General features: G+C 45.7%; 1 protein-coding gene across 2 annotated transcripts in view; it reads left to right on the top strand.

Moving 5' to 3' along the window:
• Positions 1 to 1,023: 1,023 nt before the first annotated feature.
• FGFRL1 (fibroblast growth factor receptor like 1) overlaps positions 1,024 to 22,326 on the top strand; it is a 174,955-nt gene continuing 153,652 nt past the window's right edge. The window contains exons 1-2 of one of the 2 annotated variants that reach the window (XM_074148146.1): positions 1,024 to 1,118; positions 1,813 to 1,922. In XM_074148146.1, coding sequence (XP_074004247.1) covers positions 1,024 to 1,118; positions 1,813 to 1,922 — 205 coding nt within the window. Of the gene's footprint in view, positions 1,119 to 1,669; positions 1,681 to 1,812; positions 1,923 to 22,326 lie in introns of those variants that run through there. The other variant, XM_074148147.1, reaches the window with a different exon arrangement.

The raw sequence follows: 22,326 nt of genomic DNA on the forward strand, positions 1-22,326 counted from the left end.
CGGCGGGGAGGGCGGGGGCTCCCGGGGATTGGTGCGAAGTTTGGAGGGGGGCGGCACCGCACCGCCCTCCTCGGCGGCTCTGCCCCCACAGCCACAAAGCCCTGCAGGGAAAGTTGCTTTATCGCTTGTTTCCCTCGCCCCGGCTCTCCCCCCCCCCCCCCCCCCACCACAACTCCCCCCCTCCCCTTCCCCAGCCCCTTTCCCCTCCTCCCCTCGCTCCTTAAACGGGATTCCGGCTGGGCGAGCCGCGGGACGGCATCACCGGGCATCCCGCGGCTGCGGAGCCCCGGCGGATCTGTCAGGTCCCCGTTGTCCCTCCCCGCACACACACGCTCAGCCCGACCCGGAAAGCAAGAGAAATAATTTACAAGGTTCCCCCCTTTTTCCTTAGCTCCTCGCCCGGGGCTCCTAGTGGAAAAATCGCCCCTGGGGCGAGGTGGGGGTGGTGGTAAAAAGCCGGTAGTGAAGGGGGAGAGCCGCTCCGTGGGAAGGGCAGCCCTAAGGCAGTAGGCAGCCCCCACCCGCCCCGGGGAGGGGGGGCATGAGGTAGAGGCCGCCGGCGGAGCGCCCCGCCGGGCGCCGTGGCCGCGGAGGGCATGAGGCGGCGAGCGGCGGGGATGGGCGCCAGCGCACGGTGCTAGAGCCCCGGCAGCAGCCAAGGTAAGTGCCCCCCACGCTACCCCCCCCGACCCTGGCCGGGACACCCCCGCCTGGGTGGGCGCTGGGTCGGGGAGACACTAACGCACAGCCGGGAGCCGCCGGGCTTGCCCCGAAGCGGGGGGGCAGCACCAAGGTGGCATCGCGCCGGGTTGTCGTCGTCCCCCCCTCACCGCCCCCAGACTCCCTTCCCTGACCCCAAGTCCCGGCTGCGACTATCCCGTTACCGGCACCTCGCCGGGCCCCGGGTCCTGTCCCGGGGGGAGCTCCCTCCGCCTGCCCGGCTCCGCCGGCCGCCCACCGCCCCCGGCGACCGCCCGCCCGCCCTCCCTCCGTACCAGCTCCCGGCTGCAAATTGGGAAGCTCATGGCAGAGCGTCCTTATTTGCTTTGCTGGATGCTGTACGCGGGTTGTTGTGTGTCCTGGGGGCACGGAGTGTTTAAACCGGGGAGTTTACAAGGGTGAGGAATTCAGACAGTGTTTAGAGAGTGAGAGTTTTAGAGGGAGAACAGGGTGTAATTAATGTAAACCTGATCTACCCCGGGTTTGCGTATCACAGCGAAGGCATCTTCAAGAATCTGGATAATTAAGTGCGGTTTCGCTTTGGGACACACCTCTGGAGCACACGGGAACAAGTGGGGCTTGGGGGGTGAAAAGAGGAAACGAAAAATCAGTGCTGTTCAGAGAAGTTGTGGAGGAAGGTGCATACCCAGAGCGGAGCCTGTCTGAGGGGCACTGAAGCAGCAACACAAAGTTTTCTGGGCTGCTGATGGGAGAGGTAACATTCCTCCTCCCCCTTCCCCAAGTTCCTCCGCAAATTGTTAACCTGAAATCTTGTTTTATGGCCACTTGCTAGTGTTTTGTTTGCCTTCCAGCCTGGTTCTGTACAGGATACCAAAGAATTATGCATTAACTGTAAACTTAGAGGAGCTTACCGGCCTCAGTGGGTTCTTGATTTATATCAGGCTAAAGCGGAGAGGAGGGCAAAGTTTTACTTGCTGAGCGCCAAGGAATGAATTACAAGTACGTTGCTCTTTAATTTGCTGTTTCTGCTCTTACGTCTTTGCAATAGGTTTTAAAACTCTGCTAAGTTGTGGGTTGTTTGGGGTTTTTTTCCCCCAGTAATTATTTTGCTCTCCTTTTTCCTGCCTCCAGGTCTGAGAGGACGGTAGCCCGTACAATACAGAGGGATCTGGTTTTCAAAATGGAATTGCAGCTTGCGCTCCTTTTCGCAGGGATCATTGCATTTTCGGACTCGGCGAGAGGTAAGGAGACCGCGCTTGCTGCAATCGCTCTGCGACTCACACCCTTCCCTCTGCTCCCCTGGGCTCATGCTCCTCAAACACCCCTGGTGCCCTCGAAAGAGAGTTGCTGTTGGTGCGGACTCGTCCCCTGCACTTTGCTTATCTGCGCAGGGGTGCAGGCTCGTGCCCACGTGTGGTGCCTCCTTACCTGCGTGGTTCGGGGCCATCAGTTTGGATGGAGCGCGGTCGCTCTGGGTTTGCTGAGGTCTGTTAGGCACAGGTGGACTTCCAGAGGCTTTACTCGTGCATGTGTAAAAATACACAGACAATTTTAAAGAAAAGCAACCGCATTCCTCTGTGGATCAGAAATACCTCTCCCCTCCTGTAATCCTTCCAGCCTCTGCCCTGTATATTCCCACTAGCAAACTAAACAAACGCATCCATTAACTTTCTCGGTGACAGACAAATGACAGTTCCCAACAGCAAGAGTGTATTTTAACGCTGGGGCTCCAGCAGTTGATCAGATTTCAATAAACAGGTTACCCTACGAGAGGCAAACTGAAATATGTCGACCTGGGAGAGCCAGGGTGCGTGTGGAAAATAAGAAGTTTCTTTATGGGAAGGTGCTTTAAGCAAAGTTCTGGGATCAGAGTGGAAGGAGCGGTGGCTTTTCCTCCTCTCTCGCCTGTGTCGTACCTTGGTGGGTGCTGTCCTTGGAAAGCCTGAATGAGAAACCCTGCTTTCAGCTCCCCGGGCTCTGGTCACAAAGGAGGGGCTGCATTGTTCCAGGAGAATGGGAGTATGGCTTTAGGATGCAGATTGCTCCAGCTGCAATTCCCAACAGTATCAGAGTTGCATAAATTGTTGAAAGGCCTTTAAATCACCCAGTGCCATGGAGTTGCGAATTAAAAGGTTTAAACTTGCCCTTCATTTGGACTGTAACTTGCCAAAAATAAGCCTTGGGGGTGAGGGTGGGAAAGGAGAGGGGGCACGTTACTCTAAAACCCCAAGGTTTGGTTAGTGTGTTGCTTTTTTTTTTTCCTTCTTGGCATCGGCTCCCAAGCAAATATTTTATGGAGGCAAAAGCACTATAAAATGATTCGGCTGGAAGCTGAATGAAAAGGAAAACAGTATATAGGGTGTAAGTCCTGCAAGTCTGAATTCCAGGCAAGGTTTACAATGGAGACTCAGTTTAAGTTGTAGGCAATGGGCAGCAGTGTATGAATTAAGATGACCTCATGGATGTATATTATCGCAATGGACCTGAGAAGTTGGTGGAGTTCCGGAAAAGATCTGAAGTGGGCAGGAGAAGACAAAAAGATTTTTGTCTCTATTGTGAGCTGAGTATCGGCTGCTTTACTGGCTGACCCTGTTTAAATTTGGTTTGCACTTGTCTTGCTCGTACTCTTTTATTGCCCCTGGAAAATTAAGTGCTGTGGGCTGTTGTGTGAAGAAGCGACAGAAAATTAACAGTCATAATTTCAGGACATCGTTATTTTTCCTATGTAAAGGTCTTTTTAATGTAACTTTGATAGGATCATATTGGTGATTGGGTTATTTGAACCCTTTTCAGAGCTGGAAAAATCCATCCTGCAAGTGGATGGAGAGATGGTCCTGGTTATTTAAAATGACATAGAAACAGAGTTTAAAAACCAGGGCCAAGCACACGAAAAATGTCATTCATTCATATGCTGATATCAAGAGAGGGAAAGTAAAGAAGAAAAAGGTGTAATTACTTTAAAAAAAAATAAAAATAGACAAACCCCTAACGTTTAAATCCTGCTTTTCACCTCTTGAGGTTAAGAGTATTCTTGATAGTGGAGGATGTAATGAAAGATCAATCTTTGTAGGTGAGCCGAGGTGGGACGCTCTCCAGCATGTAGCAACCTTATTTTGTGCTGTCGAATATCCCCAATTATTAGATGTTTACATTGGGATAACTTCAGATTCTCCGAAAACTGTACCCAGTTGTTAATGTGCCTGTGGATTTTTTCCGAATGTATCATATGGTGGGTTCGGCCGCTGGAGATGTATAAATGTTACCTGTTCCAGTCGCTCGGGTTTTATAGACAGTCCTTTGGCCAAATCTCAGCCTGAGGTCGCGAGGCTTTACTCTGGAGGAAGAAGGGCTCTTTGTTTTGGCCAAACAGTGTTTAATATCTGTATCCTGATTGCAAATTAGACGTGTGTGGCCGAAAGCGTGCCAATGCCCCCTAATCTGAGGCGTCAGAAGTTAAATAGGTGCTCACTGGCTTGCAATCAAGTGAGGAAGGTGGCTGAGGAGGCTCTCTGTGAAAGTGCTGTTCCTTCTCTTCTACTCATATTAAGCAAAAGTAGCTTATGCTGAAATTAGGGTATTAATTTGGGGCCGGCTGATTGCGTACCCCGTGTTCAGGGAAGGGCTGTGGCGTAGTGCATTTGCACAAGGGGGCAGAATTAAGTTGCCCACGCGCTCCGGCTTTGATATTTCCTGACAGTTGAGTGCTCAGCTGCAATCTTGCATTAAATGTTACGTTGTATTATTTTTAAACCTTTATTTAGGTGATGCCTTTTAAGGTGAAGGGCCCTGTAGGGATGACTGATTGGGCTAATGCGGCAACTTCCCCCCCCCCCCCCAGCAAAAGGGGGCATTTGTCCAGGTTCGGTGCTGTGCGTACTGGCTCTGTCCCTTCTTGTGACCCAATGAGTCACATCGCCTGCACAAAACACTGCAAAAAAGGGGATATCTTAGGAAACCAAGATAAACTCTTAAGAAAGAGGCAATACATTCAAAGTATCCACGCAAAGCAGAGAACGGGTCTGACTTCAGAGGTCCAGGTGCAGAACTGTGTCTGGTGGGATGAAGGATGAGGTAGCTCTGGCTAAGTTTGAACCAATGCTTTTGGGGCCAAAATTTAAAGACTTTGGTGAAGGGCAGGTCTATACCTGCAAATGAACTGGAATAACCCTTCCAGAAAACTTAATCTGGAATAACTCCCCTAGTGACCAATCTTATTCCGGGCTAAGGATCTCCTGGACGGAGGCTGTACCAAAAATGTCTGCCTCGAACTATTTTGGTAAATATCCAAGACCCTTCTTTCCCTTGTGGTTGAACACAAGAACTTATGTGTGAACAAAATCCATCTTTGAGAACAAAACCTGTGTGCTGTGGCTTTCTGAGAGGGACTATGCTGTCCGACTGACAGCCAGGCTGTAGGGCGGCAGCTTCAGCCCGGTTGCCAGCTATACTGGATAGTGTCAGTCCTGAACCTGGGATAATAGTGCAGGTCTGGTGGCTCGTCCCTCATGTCACTCCATTCCTGTTCTCTCCAAGCAGTCCTATACTGGGCATAAAAGTCCTCAGCGTCCTGCCCTGGCCCTCCTCTGTGGGGACGAATGCCATCTTGGGTCACTAACCTTTAGTGACTATGTCCTGCAGCAATGTAGTTCCTACCACTCCACACCTCCGGTCGGATACAGGTAATACAATCTGGTATTTTCCTGCCTATGTTATCTCAGTGACCAACAACGCAATATTTGTTCCAAATCTGTCAAGTTGCCATCGTATTCGTGTTGGTGACCGTATATGGTAACGTTGGGATGTGCTTGGCTTGGTCCTGTGGCTTAAACATGATTTCGTATGGTATGTTTAGAAGTTTTTGGTAAGAGCAGTAATAACCCTACTGTTAGCGAGTAAACTGATATTCTGCTGGAAACTAATTAGTTTGGATGTTGATTTCATTTTCGGTGCATTGCGTAGGGAGGGGAAGAACAGGACCTTAATTGCTTTCTGCTCTGGCACTTCTCTGTGCGACACTTGGCTTGCAAACCTGGTTGATCCCTGCTTTACAGGGAGTTTGCTGGTGGGGCCACCTCAAAATTCAGTGATTTCAGGCAGAAATAACGTTATGTGCCATTTTTTGTTTCTCTGAATATTAGAGAACCGGGAATAGGATGCTAGAAGGTTTTTTTTTATATTTCTTGGGGGATGAGTTCTTCATTCTGGTAAACATACTTACCGTTCTGTAACTTTGGGGTTTATAAGAGTGAACGGTAGTAAATGTGGAAAAGATAAATAATGATAATGTAAGAGAGATAGTTGTTGGCTTCTGTTTTACTCCTTTATTCTTGTTGAATGATTGTTACCAGGTATAACGATTAGGTAATTTCTCACTTGTGAAAGACAAGTGTGTTCACATCTAACAGCCTGATTCAGACTTTATGTAAGTCTGGTTAAGTTTGGGGCATTTTTTTGGATCGAGCTCTGGGGGAACTTGCTTGTGAATAATCTGTTAGCATGACTTGTACCTACAGTCAACATGACGATCTAAGAAAACCTTGGTTATTTTTTTAAACCCTGGTTCCTCCCTTCTTCTGAGGCTGTCGGCCACTTTAAATTGCGGCTGAGTTTAAACATAAAATACAGTGTGCGTCATACTAGAAAATTAAGGTTAATTTTATTTTTTTTTTAATTAGGAATACTACAAAACTCAGCAAATTGCTCAAATACATTTAGATTTTCCTTAAAGTTTTTCTAACTTTGTTTTCCAAGTCCATATGTTTCTTTGACCTTCATTAAAAGATGCAAGCAGCAAATTAAAATACGTCTTTTCTGTGATGAACTTGTACATGGCAAAGGCTAGACTCCAAAGTCTGACTCTTAGCCACGGAAGAAACTTTCATGTGGCATGAGGTGGTGCTCAAGAAATTACAGGAAAATGTTTTTTTCAGGAAAAAAATGTCATTCAAAAACAAACAAAAAAAAAAGAAGTGACAATTGCTAGTAAGTAGGAACCTGCTTTTCACAGTTTGGGACCATTGGTACTAATTCATTAACTAAAGATGAAATTTGTCATCTGGCAGGAATTGGCTGATAGAGCTGATCTTTTCCAGTGACCCATCTGATAATTCCTTTCTGAGCAGGTGTCTCTCCATGAGCGACTCTGGTACATCTGCGTGCAGAATACTCATTATGGAGTAGCGTGAATGCAGTAGAGACAGTCACTGTGAGGCTGTGCATTTTTGGATTAATTATTGGAAGAGATAAAAATTTCCACTGAAAGAAAATAATAATGCAGAGGTCCTCCTCTAGTCATAGCTTTATTTATTCAGTGGGAGTAGAACCAGTGCAGCTTTGTGATTTTCTTGAGATGTGAAGCTCCTACTTGTGTCTGCAGTGACTTGTAAAATCATCCTGCTCGAAGGGTCCATGCAAATGTATCACAGCATTACAGGAGTCGGGGAAAATTCTCCTTTCTCCCTTTTCTTACATTAACCTGCTCGTTTTGTCTTGTTTCAATGAGTTTGTGTTTCACCTGACCTCTTCCTGTGTTTTCTGGTGGGCTGTTCAAGCTGAAATGCATTTGATCATGTTTTGAACATTTAATTTGGATTTCTATTCCTTTTCTTGTTTTCTGCAATCAGTCTTGATTTGCAGTTTTCTCTAATAATAATGCATCCATATGGATTTAGCTGTGTTGACCTGTCCTAATCTTTTGCACCAAGGTGGAACGTTTTTGGTCGTATAAGGGACTTTTTTTTTTTTTAAGAATAGAGCCAGTGTGAATGTAGAAGTTGCAAAGACTGCTGTATGTTGAAAGCATATTGAGTCTCATGCTCATTCATAGCAGCTATAGTACTAAGGTAAAAGAAAAATACTTCCAAAAGTAAGCTTGAATAATCTGATTTTGCTGCCCTGATTTCCTATAAGATATGCAGATACAGCGCGTGCTGGTTTTAACAGGTTAGGACCTGACACTGAGCCTGTGAGTGTTGGTGCTGTGACTCCTACTCACTCCCATGGGCTTTGGATCCATCCCTGAAGGATGACTTACACAGATTATCTTTGATATCAATCTCTGTATGGATCCCTCACGTACGACAGCAGAAGACATGTGGGCTAAGCCTGGTATTTTGGATCCTTCCATTCACCTGCTCAACCAGATAGGTCGGGCTCAATTTTTTTTTCACTCTAGAAACTCGATGCTTTTGCCTGCTGCGAGCTCTGGCTGGTGGCTACAGCGTGTGCTTTTGGGGCTGAAGGCAATGTGGAAATTCATTGCTTTAACTTTGGGTCGCCACAGAGGGGTTTTATCCCCAAAGAAAGGGTGCCATTCTACGGGCGGTGTTGCTAAGTGTGGAGGGGCTGAAGACTGGCCTGAGTGTGATTTAACAAGTTAATATATGCCGTTTGCTGCTGGATCCATTCACATCTATGGTGGTTTTTTTTTTTTTTCCACCCCTTCCGAGTCAAATAAACATGGGCTGCGTGGAGTTTGGTTGGTTGCCCTGATTACACAGTCTCCCCATTGTATTGCAGTAGAAACACAGTAACCAGCAGTGCTGCGAATAACCTAACATTTTTATTTCATCCCAACCATTCCAATTTTCAGGAAGAAATTCAGCTAATAACTCCAGGCTACTTCTTCCATTAAGTGTTCAAACTTAATTTTGAGCTTCACTAGGGGAAGAAAAATGTAAATTGGGAACAGAGGCTTCTTGGAACAGGTTAATGTTTCTCGGGATTGCTACACGTCTATTCTCAGCCTCTGTATGAGTGGCTTCTAGCTTGATGGGACCCAAAATCATTTCTTCTTATGCCTGGCAAATTTATTTCATGCAAAATTTACACAATATTGGGTATCCTGTCAAGTGATTGATGCAAGAAGTGTAATACCCTAGATGCCACTTGGGTGGTGCTGACTTTGATGGGTATTTTAGGAGCTGTCAGTATTTGTGCATGTTAGATAAAACCATAGGGACAGCATACAAATGCAGAAATGCAGACTTAATGTGTACAATAGGCATTTTTTAAAATTCGTATATTCCTTGCTGGGTTGGCTCGCGCATGCCCAGTGATCTGATGACTGTAAGAGTTTGGTACTGGTGTTGTGCAGAGGCTTCATGGCAATTGTGGGCTTGCTAGTTCTGCCTAGAATAAGATACTGGGGAGAGGGAAAAAGCTGGAGGAGGATGTGGAGGGAAATGGAAGCATTAGCCAGCCTCTGAGAGAAAATTTAGGCCGGATTAGCGTACTGCTGCTCTTGAGGCCTGGTGCAGCCAAGCCTTGGGAGAGGATCTCTAGTGGGCAATGTGTGCTCTGAAGAGGATGTTGGGATGCGGCTTTGCAAAACCTATGCTGTATTTCTCTTTTCACCTGTGTCCTCCCAGGTGCCCGCCCCCATGTCATTGGGTACAGGTGTGATGCTTAGTTGGCTTTTGACCAACGTGTGACTGAGTAGAAGCATTAGATTGTAAAAGGGGGATTTTCATTGTGGTAGCTAGAGTTTTACTATTGCTTTGTACAGATTCAAGTCCTCCTTTTTCTAGACAGAATTGAATGGGGTGAGGCCAAATCAGCTCCAAAAGAGGGAGAAGGGACAGTTACTCAGCCCCACCAGCCTCCCAAAGCTGAACAAGCGAAACCACTGGAGTTAGGCTGCAGCAGATGCTGGAGCACTGTGAAATGGTTTCTTTTCCTCTTTTTTTTCTCGACTAATAGATTTGTGTAAGTTGGAGTAATTGAGGAAGCTGTTTTTCTCAGTGGTTGTTCTCACCTAAACGGATCTGTTAACACTGGTTAAGCAACGACAAGTGTCAGACGAGTTACAGGTGTATGAACTGTATGTCAAGGATGGAAGGGTTAATGAGTAACAGAGTAAACCTCTGGACACTGTGGAGTATCTCCCCACTGCAAGAATACTGCAGGATTTATGTGGCAGGAAGAATGCTTGTTTGGCATTGACCAGTCAATGTGGAACTGGTGGCTAAGACTCCTTCAGAGCGTGGATACCCTTCTGAAAGAGGATGCTATGAGCCATCTTGCTCTGCTTCTGGGTGGATCAAAATCTTTTATGTTCTTCTGCAGATTAACTCAACATTTTGGTGGCAATCACAGTGTCTCTTTAGCCAGACAAGTAATATTAGGAAGTGTTTAATGTATTTTTGGGCAGTTTAAAGTGGGAAACTGGGAGAAGAGTTGCCAGCTCCACCAGTATATGGAGATCAGGCTCTGTGCTCTGATAAGTCATTTCATATTTTAATATTCAGGGTTGGATATTGCTCTCCATTACAAAGGTGATAGTCCCTTTAGGTTCGAGGAGTTGTGGCTGAGTAACTGTATGATTTAAGCTTAAAATCCTCCCAGAGAGCAGAAACTGGGGCCTTGTAAGACCAGGTTGCATTTCAGTTCTGTGCAGTGTGGCACCAAGCCACAGGAAGGTTCATCGTGATCTCCAATAGTTAATATAAAACCAGATTAACAGATCAGAGCTGATGAGTATCTTTCTTCCTCCTGGTGTTTGCAACCAATCAAAAATACAGTATTGCTGGGGTTAACTTTGTTAAGGGCTAATGAGAGTGGAGCTTTCAACTTAATCATGTCTGGGACAGGTGTTTACTTTTCCTTGACAGGTTTGATTGACAAGGAATCGTAAACCTATTAGGGGTATATTTGCATATGCAGGGAACCGGCGTTGGACAGTTGATTTCTAATTGCCGGATTTGTTACCTGAAAATGTTTGCCACTGCTCTCAGCACGCATCTATTGTTTCTGGGAGGCAAAGAGACACAAAGAAGTGGTAGAGGCTAGTTAGAGCATTTTGCTCACGTACTGGAGCAACCTTAAGGTAGGGATGGGTCAGTGTTTTATCTAGACCAGAGCAAGGTCTGGCTTGTGTCACTTGGGCAGAATGTTTCCTGATTCCCTGCATGCTCAAACAGGGGTAGGCCAGAGGATTTGGAGGATTTCAAGCAGTATTTTGTGACAGTGCTATATACAGGGTTAATCCTGGGATTGAAAGTTCATTGGAAACACCAGAGTAGTCCATCTTTGCGACTGGTAAAGTAGCCTCAGGATATTTAATGTGAAGTTCAATTCAGGGGTCTTCTCCCCATGAGTACTTCTGTTGGGAGGAGGATGAGGATTGCAGATTCACAGGGATGGGAATCTGTCCCTTTTCCCCACGTTTTACTACTGATCCCAGGAACGAAAACAGCAAGGCGCTACTCGAAAGTAGTCACAGCAATAGACCTATATATTTATAATAATCACTACTATTTATTGAGAGTTTCCAGTAAAGAAAAAAATCAATATAAAAAAGAGACCCAAAGAGGCTCAGCGTAGGCAGCGTTCCTCTTCTAGATAATGTCAAGAGAAAAAGCTTGTCTTTCTGAAGACCACAGACTAGCTAAGTGGAGTTTTAGGCTTATTTTTCTTTTATCCTAGAAAATCCAATAAATCCAGTAAATTCTTTCAGTGTGATCTTCCAAGAGTTTTTCAACTTTGTCTGACTCGCAGATTATTTGAGTGCCATTATAGACTAGGGGTCAGGCAAGTTAATTCCCAGAACAGTATGCTGCCCTGTTTTCAAACTGTGCTAATCAGGGTTTTGAGTCAAAGCATGGTAGTTTGCTTAGTGAAATTATTTTCCTGTTAGAAAATTACAAATAGGCTCTGACTATTCGTATTGGCTTCAGTCACTGGAGCACTCACATCACATGCGGAGCAAAGCCCCCGGGGATGTACTCACCATTGATCAGGGCACCAGTGGGCACTTGTTTCCCAGCTCCCAAGACTGAACTCATGAAAATGGTCTGAAACCTTATAAAAGAAAGAAATTGTTATGGTTGCATTTATACCTCCAGCAGGACGGAGGGAGAGCTGGATTGAGCCCATCCGAGCTATAATGTGAATGTCCTTTCCCAAGGGAGACATTTGGTGGAGTTACTCGGTTACCTCTCCCCCTCACCTTTCTGTAATTGACTCTTGTTTGCTTTTTTCCTCCTCCTTTCCCGAAGTTTATTACCACTGTTTAGGCAGAGGAAATGAATTAACATAATTTACTGTTTTTCAGAACAAGCCACATTCCCTGCATGTGCGTGTACACACGCTTGCAGTCGCCCTCCCAGCGCTGTGCAGAGGAGCGTGTTTACAGAGTCTGGGTCCATTTAGGGAGAACAATATCCTGATTATGGAGGGCAGCCTTTTATTCCCAGAAACCAGAAGGAACCATTTGCTTCAAGCAGCTACTGCCCCTTGAAGGTACAGGCAGCGCGAGCTGCTAGAAGGAGGGAATAAATCTGTTGTGGACACAAACCAGCGGCATTGTTCTCTGCGGAAGTTGAATTAGGGGCGGGGGGCGAGAAATGGTCTCGGGACAAACCAAGCGCCAAGTTTAAGATCTACCAGCATGCAGAGAGGTGTTGTGGCTTCCAGTTTAGTTTCCAAATAATAGCTGTGAGACTAAAGGGGGAATTATTTGCTGCTTCCTAAGCTGGCAAGGTGCTGGGGAGGTCGGATGAGAAGAAAATGGTAACTGAGCCTCCAAGTGTTTTTTGGATGGGCTGAGCTGGGTTGAAAGGTGCTGTTATGTACGAAATGCCAGTCATTTCTAATTGCAGTCATGCACCTGTGCCTGGTAGATAATGCTGGAGACATGTCATATGGAGCACTTGCTTCACATGATGTTGGGAAAGGTCAAGCACTTGATTTCTGTTCTGCTAAGTTGAGTCATTAGCAGCACAAATAGGTTCCCCCCCCCCTCCCCCACCCCCCCCCCCCCGCCAGGCCCTTCCTCTGCCCAACCGCAGCCACTTGGATCCTGGCAGTAAATGCTTCTCAGGTGTGATCTTGTGGCAGTTGAAGATGACTGAACTTGACCCTACCACTGTCCTGACCTTGTCCTGCTCTGCTCCCAGGCTTGCAACTCCCTTGTGCTAGTGTGAAAGCTACTCTGACCTCACTGTTGGGTGTTTTGGGGAGCTAACCTGGGCAGGAAGCCAACCTGGAAAAAATGTGATAATGTTAAATTGTTATAGGAGCATGGCCTGATCTTGTGGGATATTAGAGTGTGACCACAGGCAGCAAGTCCTATCCATTCCCACTTGTGGCAGGAAGGCTCAGTACTTTGAAGGACTGAGAATTTATGTGAACATTTATAAAATGACCCTTTAGGAATGTAAAATGTCCACACTGCAAAATGTAGCACTGCCTGGGAGCAGTGAATGTGAAGACTGGAAAAATCAGAGTTGGATCCTGGGTCCTCCCTTGGTAGATCCCACCCGAAAAAGTGTATATTACTGGTAGAAACTTCTTATCCAGTGCCATTCTGAAAAGGCAGTAGTTATTCCTCATTGACTTTTGCTTTTGGTTAAGCTCAGTCAGAGGGTAGTGCATCGCTGACCCTTCTGCATTGGGAGGTTCCAGCTTTCATGCTCTATATGACAATAATTTTCTGTTTGTCTTGGTTTTCCCTTGAAATTGGAGTCTTTTGTAGGGGAATGGGAATCTTCTTTCCTCTGTCCTCTGCTTTTTGGCTTGTGAGGGAGAAGGATCATTTGGGGAGCTGGGAAATGGCAAGTTAACGCTGCCAGCGTTTGCTGGCCCTCTTACGGCATTGCCTGCTGGAAGGAAGGAGCCGCTCCATCAGGAGCGCATCCGGCAGCAAAGACGGCCTGCAACCAGCGCTGCTGGTAGTCAAGTTCCCTCTGGTCCCAGCACAGTACTCCAGTATCAAGGTGAATATGGTGTGTTACCCAGGGCTGAGCGGGAGCCAGGTTTCCCCCTCAGCCTTGACTTTGTCCCTACATGGACTTTTGGCTACTGCCCCTGCTTCAGGGGATTGCAAAAACAAGGCAGAGAAAACAACTTGTGAAAAATACTCACCATGGATGAAAATATTTTTCCAGGGGAACAGAGCCAGTGGGCTAAACAGGTAAAGCCTCAGGGCTGCATTAACAACGCTTTTAGGGGTTTTCTGGAGGAGAGGTGTTTGTGTTGGCCTGTGAGACATGGTGGGTGAATTCTGTCTGGGGATGAATGACATGTATCTAACGTGATGAACCATGACCCTGCACCCTGGAGAAACCGTGGCTTTTGGTTGCCTGTTGGTGCAGTTTTTTGTAGAGAAGGGAAGATCCTGGTGCATGTCCTAGTACCCACATGAAGGCTGGTGGGGTTACTCTGCATTTTAAGACTACATTCTGGAGCATTCAGGAAAATCAGAACTTGGTACTAAATAGTTATAATTATCCCAAGGCAGCAGGGTTGTGGTTTTTTTTTTTAAATATTCTTTAAAATCTGTCAGATCTTCTCAGGCGTGGATGATGCGAGAGGGGCAAGCACCGGTTCCCATGTCAGTTTGTGGACTGCAGGAAGGGCAAGAAGAACAGGGCAATAAGAACTGCTCCAGGGTCCATCCCCACATCTGTGTCGCCTTGATGGCTTTTTGCTGCGAGCGTGAGGGTGTGCGGTGATCTGTGGAAAAATGTGAACCTTGGCAACAGTCCCCGATTCAAAATATCTGGGAAACACTGAGCTGGGAGGTTGAAAATATATCTTGGGGTTTCTTTCTCCAGAAGGAAAAACAGCGTCGAACTTCCACTGAGACAAGCGTTTGAAAGAAAAAATGTGCAATGCAGAATTAAAAGGGAACAGGGTAGTTATCAGACACTAATTGAAATAACAGGAGAGAGGAACAAACCTGAATGAATTTTAATAGCCTCTTGATTTGATCTTTTTGTTCATGTACTTACAGGTGCTTTCCCTTTTACCTCTTCAAGAGTAATGCAGATACTATACTAAATGCAAAAACCCCCAACCAGCAAACCCAATAACTTGTCTGAGGGAGATGAAAAATTCACCAAAGTAATTGAATGAGCTTTTGGCTGTAAGTATCCCAGCCTTAAACCCAGAGCAGAGGCTCTGTCTGTGGCATGTGTTGGAGGGTATTTTGCTACAAGACAGATATTAAGGCAGAGGCGGAGGAGGACTACAACATCTAAAATATTTAATATTGCTCCTGGAGAGCAAGTCAGTAAACGAGTAACGGGTTTGGTTGATACAATGAACACGGTGTAAGGCAAAGTTGTTGTTATAGCTGGTGTGATTTTTTTATTTTTTTTTTATTTTTTTTTAAGTAGTATTGGGTTAATGCCTGGAGCTCCTAATTGTACCAAAGTCCTGTTGTTTTGTTAAGGGCTGTCAGATCCAGAATGAAAGACAAAGAGCTACAGCCTTAACTGCAAGGTACTAACAGCTCTTTGTATACAGACTTTGTGCTTTACTCTGACAGAGGCTCCCTCTGAAAACTAGAGCCATCTGTCAGCTGAGTTTTTACTCATGTAAACCTGAGAAAGGTGAGATCTTGTATTTGCCTACACTGCCCCATGCAAAGCAGATGTTGCCCTGATAAGGATTTCTCGCAAGGACCCACACAACTGATAATCTTGTGCCCAAACCCTGGGCAAGTGCCCAAAGCGAAACAGGTGCAAAGGTATCATTCATGCACGGGCTGAAGGGCTTCCACCGCACACCCAACATGGTTTGCATGCGTGAATCACAAGCCCCGTCATCCCTCTCTGCTGGGTACAAACTTCATCGTTGACTTTAGGGGGAGCTAGGCATTGCACTGAGTTTATTTTTGATCGAAATGACCGTCAAAAGTCCTTGAATGGAGAAAAAATTAGAGACATTATTCAAACATTATTATTATTATCATCAGGGTGTTTTCATGCGTGCTAACAACAAGGTCTGCCTTCTCCCAAGTGTCGCTCCACATCCTGCTGGTGCCCGCCATGGGTTTCTGTTCCCTCCTGGAAAAGTGCAAAGAAAAGCCAACCTAAAGTCTGTGGGAGAGGAGGAGAGTTGAGAAAGGCAAATTTTCACATAAGCACAGAAAAAGAGGTTCTTCCAAAAGATTTTGTTTTGCTTGGAAAGGCTTGTGGTGGTTGCTGAAAGGGCATTTCAGTGGAAAAGGGCCAAGCAGCCCTAGGCAGAACCAACACCCTCAACTGAGAAAGATTTTTCAAACAGCAGTACTGTTAAGAAGTAATTAAAGTCAAATAAACCACAAAAAATAGCGTATGACACATCTATTTGAATTCATCCTGGTTTGAATCCACTGAAACCCATGTAGCACGATTCTGGAGACACACAAGGGGAAGTACAAAACTGAGTATTTCAATGCCCTCTTGCAATTACAGAACTTTCTGATCTCAGACACCGTTTTTACCAAGTGTTTAAGCGCATACTTACTTTTAAGCACCTGAGGATTTCTTGTATTCAAAAAAACACTTGCTGAGGACCCGCTACACAGTATGTTAGACTTAGTTATGAAACGTGGAGGACCTACGCATGGACTGAAGTGGTAGCAATTATTTCATAAGGATTCTGACACTTGGTTTTTCCCCTTAAAATTATTTTTCCGGGTTCATGAAAATTGGGAAATAACTCAGCTTTCAGTTGAAGAAAAGAGAAGCTAGCCCATAAGATTTCAGCCTTGATGATTTTGAAGGATAGATAGAAAATGTGAGTTGCGTGCACCAACCTTGTTGGCTGGCTTAGACACTGGAAGGGAAATAAAGAAAGAACCAAAGCAAGTTTTCCGTAACTCCTATAAACCAGTCCCATTATTCTGGTGCTTGCTTTATGAATTTTGGGAGTTTGGGATAGGCAGTGCCCCTAAATGTGCTGTCACTTCAGGGCCTGAGCCCAGTTGTGTGGACACCTTCCACATTTGCAGTTCCCTTCGCTTTGTCCCTCTGCACCCCTTGCAATGCTATCTTGGGCAAAACTTGAAAAAAATAAAAAAGAAAAGGATATTTTTGGGGCCCAGCTGTGTCACTTCAATTTTTGCTAGCTGTTGAGGAAGATTTGTGAGGACTATCTGGGGGATAAAGGGTCAGGTCAGAGGTAGAAAGTCACTCACCCTCTACCAGAGGCGTTTATAATGCCAGGGCAGCTCCCTGTGGAGTGTCTGTCTGTCCGTCCTTCCCTCTGGGGTTGACAAGAGGCAGACGGCCTCCCCCCAGCTGTTCCCTCTGTCATGTTATGAATGAGACGCTGAAAAGCAGCCCTTGGCCTTGAGACTGCTCTTCTCTCTTTAGCTCATTCTACCCATCAATTAATGTCAAATAAAGCGTTTTTATAACAATTTTATAACCTTTCGAAGAGCAGGACCCTCGCACCCTTGCAAAGGGCAAGTCCAACTCCTGTGCGAAGTGGCTGCCAGAATCTGTGCGTGGTGAGTTACATACAAGAGCAAACAGGACTTTTGCTTTTCGTGAAAAAAATGCTCCTTAACATTCAAATTCTTCCATGAAGAGTTTATCCAAAAAGAGCATCTTTGTTATAAGTGAGGGTGGGGAAAAAAAAGTCTTTGTCCTTCCCCATCAAGACAGTAGTACCTAATGACAATATTGGACACGATCTTCTGTCTTTGATTTCTGATGAACTTTTAAACCTGGTACCAAGAACTGGTGGTTTTACATGGATTCCATCACTCCCTAATAAGAGCAAGTGGCATTTCGAGTAATTGTTCACCCTTGTAGCTCTTGGCCTGTGCAATGGGTGTGAAGTGTGAGGAGTGAATTACGAAAAATAATTAAAAATCCTACATCACAGCATATTTCCTGACAGAGAATGGCGAGATGATGGCAGAGGCTTTCAGGCCCTTTTTTAACCACTCACCCCCTCCTCTTGTACCGACTTCCAGCAATTCGGCTGTGTGTTTTCTTAGGAACCAGCTTCCACCCAAAGGCTACTGAATTTTTCTTAAATGCCAGTTTCTGTCAGAGCTGATAAGGCGGCAGCCAGCCTGCAAAGATAACGCAGGGTATCGAGGCTTCTTGGGTTTGTCTTTATTTGGATTTTTTAGCTGGCATTTGACACACACTGAGAGCTGTCTAGAGACTTTGGGTTTGTTGGGTTCCCCCCCTTCTCTTTGTCTTTGGTCCCAAAATGCTTTTAGGATGGTTTGAGAGAGAAAAAAAACAGGGTGCTAATGCAGCTGATGAATTAACAGTGTTTACTGAAGGGAACAGCGAAGGTGGGCAGCTGGGGCTGGATGATGAGGGAGGCTCTGGGCTCTGCTCTTTTGATGGCTCCACTTGGAAAATATTCCCCCCAGCTAGAGTTTAAAGGGGGTGAGGAGCAGTACAGGATCACGCTAAACACCCGGTCACTAGCAAAAATGTGTTACGGTGTAGGAAAGTTTGTTACTAATTGTCTTTTCAACTTCCCCGCCGCCCCCAGCTTCTCCTCTCTCTAAGTGTTATCCGTGTTTGGGCTGCTGGCTTTTGTTAACCTGCAGAGGATTATTTACATTTGGCTTATGTTAACCAGAAAGGAAACTTGCAGTCAAAAATTGATTTACCTGCTGATGCTAATGATTTCGTTATAGGGAGCCTGGTGAACAAGACAGATGTGGATAGAAAACGTAGCCCACGCCCTTACATAAAGAAGTCTTCTGTCGCCCTTGGGTGTGAGATTAGCATCCATTTTCAGCCTGCGGGAGCCTTTAGTGATGTAAGGTGTCCCCCCCATGCTCGAGTCTTTGCTGTGACCCTGTGGCGTCCCCAGCTTGGCCTCTGTCTGGTGCAGCTCTGTGGATGGATACATCGTGGACCAGATCAGGACAGAGATCTGGCTGGAAATCGCACAAAAAAAACCCCCAACAACCAACAAACAAACAGAAAGAAATAAGGCCATGGCACAGCCCTATAGCACTGGATTTTATATACCTGGCTGTTGCTTGTGGCACCCCTCAGGTGGTTTGTACAAAGCATGCTGTTATTCACTGATATTTAATATTCATTGTTTTCTCAGCAGTGTTTCACCATGGCTGGAATTACGATGCCAAACACCAAGTCCCATTTCAAGTTTCAGTGCAATTTGTGGGCATGCTTTGATTAAGCTTCTCAGCACTGCTTGGAGGAACATATTTTATGCCTACAGTATTGTGCAGGCAACCTTATACAGGGGGTCAGCAGCAGCATGGGAACACAGTGTTTTTGTTACGCACTTCTGCCCAGCAAATCTTTCTTGCTCTTTAATGTAACCTGTTGCATATGAAATTAATTTCAAACATGCATTTGCTCACAAAGTAGCATTCTTTGCACCAGAAATCCATAACAGTAGAAGAAACCACCGCCAGATGTCTATATTTATAGAAAACTGGCACGTTCTGTCCGGCGATGACAGAATATTTCAGTGTATTTATGAAGTGCTCATGTTTTTAGAAATATAGAAATCCAGTCAATATCAGTAGAACTATTCATCAGACACTTGCCTTTTTTTTTTTATTTGAACCAGCAGAACATGTTTCTTTAGTTGATGCAGTACCAAAAAAAAAGCTTTCCCTACTCTTCTGTCGCCACTGTATTTTTTTCCCAGTTTCACAAATCTCTTCATTTTAGAGGGGCATCTCTGGGTTTAAAACAAACATTACTAGAATCTCATGCAACTTTGACTATGCACTTCTACGTCAAGCATTTTTACTTGAGAGAGAACTGTTCATAAAACTGAAAGAATAATTTCCACTCTAGGACCGGATCTTGCAACATTTTTCAGTTTTCAGAATAAGTATTTTTTTTGCTAAGATTTCCCTCGTTTGGGTTGTTACCATGCAATGGGTCTCATATGTGGATCTGATCACATTAGGAGTTAAATTTGGATCAAGCCAGAGGTGCTGAAGGGTGCAGGAGCTTTGGCATGGCTGGTGGTTGAAGTGTGAAGCCCATCAGAAACCGCATCCTCAGGATAGCTCAGTTCTGTTCCAAACTTGCTGTGTTAGCAGCTAGACTGAGACACTTGATGACTCAGTGTCAAGGTTTTTGCTTGTATACCTGATGTAGACATTGGAGAGTTTTCAGAATTAAAATTTGCAAAGATCTCTGCAGTTCTTGGTTGAATGGTGCTGTTGGAAGACAGGGATGCATATCTGGCAGTAAAGAAATTTAAGGGCTTTAGATTGGTGCCCTTACCTATTATGGTAACAAAGGAGGAGCTGTGCAGAAACATAAGGGAAAAGGGCTCCTTGTGGGATTTGCTATTGGAACACAATTGCTAATCTGTGCAATCTACAAATCAAGTTAATTGGGTTTGCTCAGGCTGTTGCTCACTTGATTACTAAGCACAGTAGCTTGAAGGCAATGGGGGTTTGGCCTCCCAATCTTTGCTGCATATTTGTTTTTACAGAAAATGCCTTTGATAGATGTAAGTTATATTTCCGTGCATTACAAATGATAGATTCCTCCCCCATATCCTGTGACAGCCTTCCCTGGAGACAGACAGTCTGTGTTGTTTTAGCAAGATGAAGAAAGATTAACGGGAAAGGTTTTGCTAGTGTTTGCAAAGACTTTGAGCAAAAGGGAAAGGTTTGGTTTGAGGATTTAGTGAGAATGAAAAAGCATTTCTGAAAACTACTGCCTGCACACAGGCTCCCTCCTTGGCTCCCCTGTCAAGCGGGCAGCAGCCTGTAAGGAGCACTAGGACAGCCCTGATGAACCCTGAGGGTGCAGGCTTGACATGCACTTGGCTCCCACCATGTATTCCTGCCCGGGTAGGACTGATCCTCTTGCATCTGCAGGTCTGCAAATTGTTTTCCAAGCCAGCTGTGCTGGTGCATTGAGTCTCTGGGTGGGCAAGGAGCCTCTGTTCTACTGGGGAGTGTGCGAAGGTGGGTACACGTGAAGAAGGTGCTCCAGGGGACCCCTTCCTCCCCTCCATGGGGGCTAACCCCACCAGGCATGGGAATGCTGTCCTGAAGCATGAAGCCAAGGCACCATGAAAGGTGTTCAGCTCATAGATAAGTCATCGATATATGGGTGTCTGAGCTGCCATCAAAGTTGATGGAGCTGTTAGTAAGTAGGGCGTTGAGCTAGTATTGACCAGCTCTCTGCAGACCATAAGGGGAGTTAGACACCTAAATTTAGGTGAACCCAAGAGCTGAGTCCTGGCCATAATTAGGTTCCTGGGATAGTTAATGGTGATGCTGTATATGGTTCCTGCTCATCTATCTGCAAGCAGTGCCAGAAATTATAGCCTTTAGGTAATTCACAGGTAAGTCCCCGCTGAGGTTTTTTTCCCTGTGTTTGAGCCTGGATGGGCTCTAGCTCACTCCTTAGCTACCTAATATCCTCAGCCAAGGTTAGGCCACCTTCACCCAGAGTCCCCAACTCCTTCCTGCCGGCTGCTGGTGCCTGAGGGCACATCATAGTTCACACTGTCTGGGCAAATATCCGAGGACAGACCATGGTACATTTTGGCCACTGTCAGCAAAGTAGTTGCATCTGGAAACTTCACAGGCAGGCTAATCGCTCCTAAGTGTGTAATATTATATGTATTTGAGGGAAGGGGTGGTCAATTTATACTCCAGAGTGGGAAGGATTAATAGCCCTTGGGGCTTTCTCATCACCGTGCACGGAGTTAGCATCCCAAGCAGGAGGGGCTCAAAAGTCTGACCTGAAACCTTGTGTGGTGTTTTCTTTGCAAAGCATGGACAGGATGTACAGTAAATCAGGTTCAGGCAGTTCTGTTTGCTGAAAACAACATCATTTCACAGTGACCCTGAAAACATTACTTTTTTTTTTTTTTTTGTTCTTTTTTAAGAATCCTAGTGGAGGGTTTGTAGCTGGATCAGGGAGAGGAGTTGTGGGTGGTGGATCAGGAGCTGGAAGCAAAACTTTACTCTGTGAGTTAGTGCTGCAAATCCTGCCCTTGCTGACAAGGCTGGCTGCCCTCTGACGCAGGCAGAGGACTTGATGGCCTTCACCACGGCTAGATATAGGGGCAGTACAGCAGCTTCTGCTTTGTGTGAATGGGAAAGGTGGACACAATGGCCCAGAGCCCCACTGCCATGAAAGGGAACACCAAATCATGGCAGCAGTTGGAAAAAGCCACCAACAAAAAGTGTTCTGTGCAGAGCCCCAGTGGTCCCTCCGACAGTGTGAAGGAGAGAGGCTCGTCTGACCTGTGCTATGCTGCAGAGCAGGATTTATTTGGCCCAGTCTATTTACCTGCATGAGACTGAGATGCATCATGCCCTAAAAGCACCTTTTCCTACTGCGGTGTTGGACCCCTCAGGTGTGTGTGTCTGAAGTTAGAGGTGAAGGCGTCCTGATGGGGTCTGGTTTTGAGTGTGTCCTGGTGTAAATCAGAAATGGCTTCTTTGAAGTGGAAAAGGAAAGGCTAATTTAAAGCCAATAAACGTGAATTCACCCTCAGGCTTCAGTGAGTGTTAGAAGGATTAATATGTGAGCCAGCCCTGTTCCTTACACAGGCAACCCTTTTCCTTATGGCATGAAATTCAGCTTGTTGCAGAATGCTCAGGTACCACAAAAACCCTCTTAAGAGCTTGCATGGGAGGCCAGAGGTTCATAGGCATTATGCAGCCTGTCTGTCTGCACACAGAGAAGTGTCATGGTAAATGAAACCATTACCCAGGATTGTTGATTTAACAACTTTGTTGTACCTCTGGAAGAAGCTTCCTTCTAGGTCTTAAATCTGTGTTATCTTCAGCTCCCTCAGTGTAATTGGGGATTTGTGGATTAGAGGATGGGAGCCAACGTCACTGCTGCTTTTCTGCATTTTTGGAATGTGAGGGAAGCGGCTGGGGGTGGAAGAGTTCTCGTATGTGCAGTTTATTGGTGTCTTTGGTACAGTTTT

This window comes from Numenius arquata, chromosome 5, assembly GCF_964106895.1.
Source record: "Numenius arquata chromosome 5, bNumArq3.hap1.1, whole genome shotgun sequence".
NCBI classification, from domain to species: Eukaryota; Metazoa; Chordata; class Aves; order Charadriiformes; family Scolopacidae; genus Numenius; species Numenius arquata.